At 49.3% G+C, this 4,866-nt stretch overlaps 1 protein-coding gene across 22 annotated transcripts; it reads left to right on the top strand.

Moving 5' to 3' along the window:
- The first annotated feature begins 2 nt into the window (after nt 1–2).
- LOC125723650 (uncharacterized) lies at nt 3–3,409 on the top strand. Of its 22 annotated transcripts, none has more exons than XM_049000465.1 (3): nt 3–137; nt 234–1,524; nt 1,589–3,409. In XM_049000465.1, exons 2-3 carry the CDS (start codon nt 429–431, stop codon nt 1,807–1,809), a joined length of 1,317 nt encoding a protein of 438 aa, XP_048856422.1. In that variant the 5' UTR covers nt 3–137; nt 234–428; the 3' UTR covers nt 1,810–3,409. The 22 variants fall into 22 exon arrangements, with proteins under 22 accessions (XP_048856422.1, XP_048856421.1, XP_048856416.1 ...); XM_049000464.1 differs by having other exon boundaries at nt 24–155; nt 246–1,524; XM_049000459.1 differs by lacking the exon at nt 3–137 and adding an exon at nt 1,525–1,556 and having other exon boundaries at nt 145–1,267.
- Nucleotides 3,410–4,866: the final 1,457 nt, after the last annotated feature.

Here is a 4,866-nt window from a genome sequence, read left to right as displayed (position 1 = left end):
GCTGGCATGTCTCTGCGTTTTGTTTTTCACTGGTGAACAGTGTTCAGGCGGCCCGCCAGGTTACGGTGTTCAGGTGGCCCACACGCGCCAGGTTACGGTGTTCAGGTGGCCCACACGCGCCAGGTTACGGTGTTCAGGTGGCCCACACGCGCCAGGTTACGGTGTTCAGGCGCCCCACACGCGCCAGGTTACGGTGTTCAGGCAGCCCACACGCGCCAGATTACGGTGTTCAGGCGGCCCGCCAGGTTACGGTGTTCAGGTGGCCCACACGCGCCAGGTTACGGTGTTCAGGCGGCCCACACGCGTCGGGTTACGGTGTTCAGGTGGCCCACACGCGCCAGGTTACGGTGTTCAGGCGGCCCACACGCGCCGGGTTACGGTGTTCAGGTGGCCCACATGCGCCAGTTTACGGTGTACAGGTAGCCCACATGCGGCAGGTTTTTTGTGGCCCACACGTGCCGGGTTACGGTGTTCATGCGGCCCACACTCACTGGGTCACGGTGTTCGGGTGGCCCACACACGTGCTGGGTTACGGTGTTCAGGCGGCCCAGACTCACTGGGTCACGGTGTTCGGGTGGCCCACACACGTGCTGGGTTACGGTGTTCAGGCGGCCCACACTCACTGGGTCACGGTGTTCGGGTGGCCCACACACGTGCTGGGTTACGGTGTTCAGGCGGCCCACATTCACTGGGTCACGATGTTCGGGTGGCCCACACACGTGCTGGGTTACGGTGTTCAGGCGGCCCACACTCACTGGGTCACGGTGTTCGGGTGGCCCACACACGTGCTGGGTTACGGTGTTCAGGCGGCCCACACTCACTGGGTCACGGTGTTCGGGTGGCCCACACACGTGCTGGGTTACGGTGTTCAGGCGGCCCACACTCACTGGGTCACGGTGTTCGGGTGGCCCACACGCGTGCCGGGTTACGGTGTTCAGGCGGCCCACACGCGCCAGGTTACATTGTTCAGGCGGCCCACACTCACTGGGTCACAGTGTTCGGGTGGCCCACACACGTGCTGGGTTACGGTGTTCAGGCGGCCCACACGTGCTGGTTTTCGGTGTTCTGGCGGCCCACACGTGCCGGGTTACGGTGTCCTGCTAGCCGACATGCTCCAGGTTATGGTTTTCTTGTGGCCCACACACGCTCCGGGTTACAGTGTTCAGGCAGCCCACACACACGCGCCGGGTTACAGTGTTCAGGTGGCCCACACGTGCCGGGTTACATTGTTCCAAGCGGCCCACACGCGCTGGGTTACGGTGTTCAGGTGGCCCACACGCGCCAGGTTACATTGCTCCAAGCGGCCCACACGCACTGGATTACGGTGTTCAGGTGGCCCACATGCGCCAGGTTACGGTGTTCAGGTGGCCCACACGCTCCAGGTTACGGTGTTCAGGTGGCCCACACGCTCCAGGTTACGGTGTTCAGGTGGCCCACACGCTCCAGGTTACGGTGTTCAGGTGGCCCACACGCTCCAGGTTACGGTGTTCAGGTGGCCCACACGCTCCAGGTTACGGTGTTCAGGTGGCCCACACGCTCCAGGTTACGGTGTTCAGGTGGCCCACACGCTCCAGGTTATGGTGTTCAGGCGGTCCACACGCTCCAGGTTATGCTGGCTGCTCCCACATCTGTCCACATTCCCTGTGTCTGCTTACCTTTCACTGTAATTCACCAGTGACTCCCCCCTTGTCCATGGTCTCCTCACCTGCCCATATCCGCCCTCCCCTACATACACCTACATTTCTCCTTTCTCTGCTTCCCCCACCTTTGATTTTGTTCCTAGCTCTGGCTCAGCCTGACTGGAGCTAATTATAAAATCAATGGTGGCCGGCTGGCTGTTTTATGGTCTGCCTTAAAGCTGTAAGTGAGAAATCACAGCAGCATTGACAACTCCCTCATTCTTTATCTCTTTTAATTAGTAATGTAAAAAACATAAAGAGCTCGGCTCCAGGATATCCACTTGGTATACAGCGGCTCCTGTCCCCTTCCTCCTGTTCACCTCTCCCTACCCCTCCTAACCAGTCACTCTCTGTTTTTATCTCTCACTCTTTTATTACTTTACCTCTTAAATATTTTAGACCTGCACTCTTGGTCTCTCCCTCTCTCATTTTCCTCAAACATGGGTGTGAGATGTAATCTTTCACCTTCTCCTGACCTTCTTACCTGCTCCTCCTCCACTAGATATAACCCATGCTCCCCCGTCCTCTTGCCTGGTTGGCTCACCTATTCGCCACTTCTCCTGCAGCCTGTCCTGTCCTGGGCCACTTCTCTAATGTGCAAAATGTAGCTGCTTGAGGCTTACACGAGATTTTGGTGTTTTATGATAACACCAGGGGCCCACTTTGGACCCTCTAATCCCCCAGTCAGCATAGGGACAGCATGACTGCCAGAACCATGAACCAGGAGGGAACACTCGGCTTGATGTGTAATTGCCAGGGGCTCACCGTCACCTGGAACCATTATGAAAAAAAAAACTAACCAAAAAAATACACATTTAGCATGCTATTCCAACACTTCTAAGGATTTATCAGCAAGGTGTATGTCTGTATGTCATTTATTACCAGTGCATTGCCATTTTAAAAAGTCCAGATACGAATACGAGTAAAACCGTCGATGTGATTCGTGCTTTGCTCTCCGAGAAATAAAATAGAAGCAGTTCATAAAAAGGGGTATCCTAAGTTTATACAGTCAGGCTTCAAGATTGCTTTCTCCACACTGATCTATTTTAATTACCAAAGGCTGTGAGACTGTGATTCCGAAAGGATAGACAGGAGCTGGTCACGCTCATTAAAGGGAAGTGTATGAGGAGGCTTTGAGGGCGCGCGGCATGGTCAACGCTAAAGTGCTGACGCTGGAAGCTGCGCGCTCCCCTGCTTGAAGAATCAGCATCTGCGTGGCAGAAGAGCTGCGGCCTGGATCTCTGCATATTCAGCTCTGCAATCAGATAAGCTCCCCATCTACTTGCTTCTCTGCTCCTGCTGCACGCCGCCCACCCCCTTTTCCCTCGCTCTCTTTCTCCTTCTTATGCTTATCCTACATATTTTTCTCTCCACCAAGGCCCATTTTCAGCTGCCAAGATCAAATATAAATGAAGGGAGAAACGCATAAAAAGGAGAAATAAAAGGTGCCGCGCGGAATTTTAACATCCTCTCTACCACCGGGTCTCTGGCTCACTCCCCCCGGCGTTACCATGGTAACGTGTCTAGCACAGGTTGAATATACGAGGTCGTTTAGTGCTTCCTTGTAAAACTGTGTATAATGTATGGACCTCGTTTAAATCCTTGCAGCACTATTTCGGCCTCTATTTCATGAAAGTTAATTTTAGCAATAATTTAATTAGTGGAATCCTATTTGCATTTATTGCGGTCTTTCGGTCTTCCTATTAATAAAAATGACCGCGCCAACAAAAGCATTCATCAGCTTGTGCGGTGTGTGTGTGCGTGTTTGCGCGCGCTGTTTACGCGTATTACTGCCTTTATGAATTTTGTTCATAATTGGCTTTATGTGTACAGCAATGATTCTTCTACTTATTTTTTTATGCAAATGAAACGTTGTTTTACACTGACAGTGACTGATAGCCGTTACTGAGCCTTCAGTCATGTAACTTTTGGAGTCCTATGGTCTGATTTCCTTTACAGTCTCTGCTTCCTTTGAGTCCGTATTCAGACGAAAAACATTCATCCAAGGAATTTACAAACAAGACAAAAAATAAGATGCCAATGCATTCAGACAAGCATATACTTATGGGCACTATCGCTAAAAACAGCCGCGCTAATAATGATTTACAAACGCGATTTTATAGTCGTGCTGTTATTTCTTCTGCTACGGAACATTTATAAGCATTTGTTCATATTAATTTTTCATCCCTTCAAATGCAAGTACTGATTAATGTGTGTTTAAAAATATATGTCCTGCAAAATGGAACAATTGATCCAAAAAATGTTCAGCAAACATACTAGGCCTATCTTAATATAACTGGATGATAATTCATGTTAATCTTGGTTCACCGGACATTACATATATCTAATTATTGAAAAGGTAATTACACCGACATGTAATTGTGTTAAATTGTCCCCTTCACATACCGTGACCTGACTGTCGGTGAAAATGTTTTTAAGACGTCTGTTAAATCACACAACTGAAACGACTGTCTTCATCTCCCCGTTTGCAGTTGCACGCTGGAAGTGGTATGTGTCATTGTACAAATTGTAAATTTGTACGATAATAACGAGGAGTGGTCTAAAATGGGGTTTGATTTAAATGATATATTTTTCCTGTACTCTATTTTTCTCCTCTAAAATGCTTATTTGAATATAATAGCCCATTAAACACTGGAGATGAATACAAGATAGGCCTACATATTTGGATATCCATCCAGCATCGATCGCTGTCAGGTACAGGCTGCAGGCAGGGTGGATACGCGGAGGGATACACTGCCCTAACTAAGAGAAGGCGGCATTCACAAACGGGCACTACGGCCATGTGAATCAGCTTGTTTGTTGATAATGTGTAACTTATACAATCAGTACACTTTAAAGCTAGCTTTTGTTAACGGTGGCCGAGAGGGAAGGAACCTCTGTGAGTTTTAAACAGGCGCAAAAACCAGAGAGATGAAATATATATAGTCTAAACTACATATGCTACCAAAAACGATCAGTTAGCAACAAATACAGACTTTCATTAAAAAAAGAAACCCGGTGTTAATGGCTGAAATTAATCACGATACGGAGGACTATACGAATGAACAGAAAATATTTTTAAATGAACATATAACACATTCATTACTGTGGCTTTAGCCATGGTAGCTAATTCGGACCTCCGTCTAAACACGTGGTAACGGATGGACGTGCTTTGCTCCCCATTGGC

Source organism: Brienomyrus brachyistius, unplaced genomic scaffold, assembly GCF_023856365.1.
Source record: "Brienomyrus brachyistius isolate T26 unplaced genomic scaffold, BBRACH_0.4 scaffold50, whole genome shotgun sequence".
Taxonomy (NCBI): Eukaryota; Metazoa; Chordata; class Actinopteri; order Osteoglossiformes; family Mormyridae; genus Brienomyrus; species Brienomyrus brachyistius.
This window is presented reverse-complemented; position numbering and strand designations above follow the sequence as displayed.

Coding starts and splice junctions, on each gene's coding strand:
- LOC125723650 (XM_049000465.1), top strand. CDS start 429: ATGCGGCAGGTTTTTTGTGGCCCACACGTGCCGGGTTACGGTGTTCAT. Junction 1,525..1,588: donor CTCCAGGTTACGGTGTTCAG/GTGGCCCACACG, acceptor TATGGTGTTCAG/GCGGTCCACACGCTCCAGGT.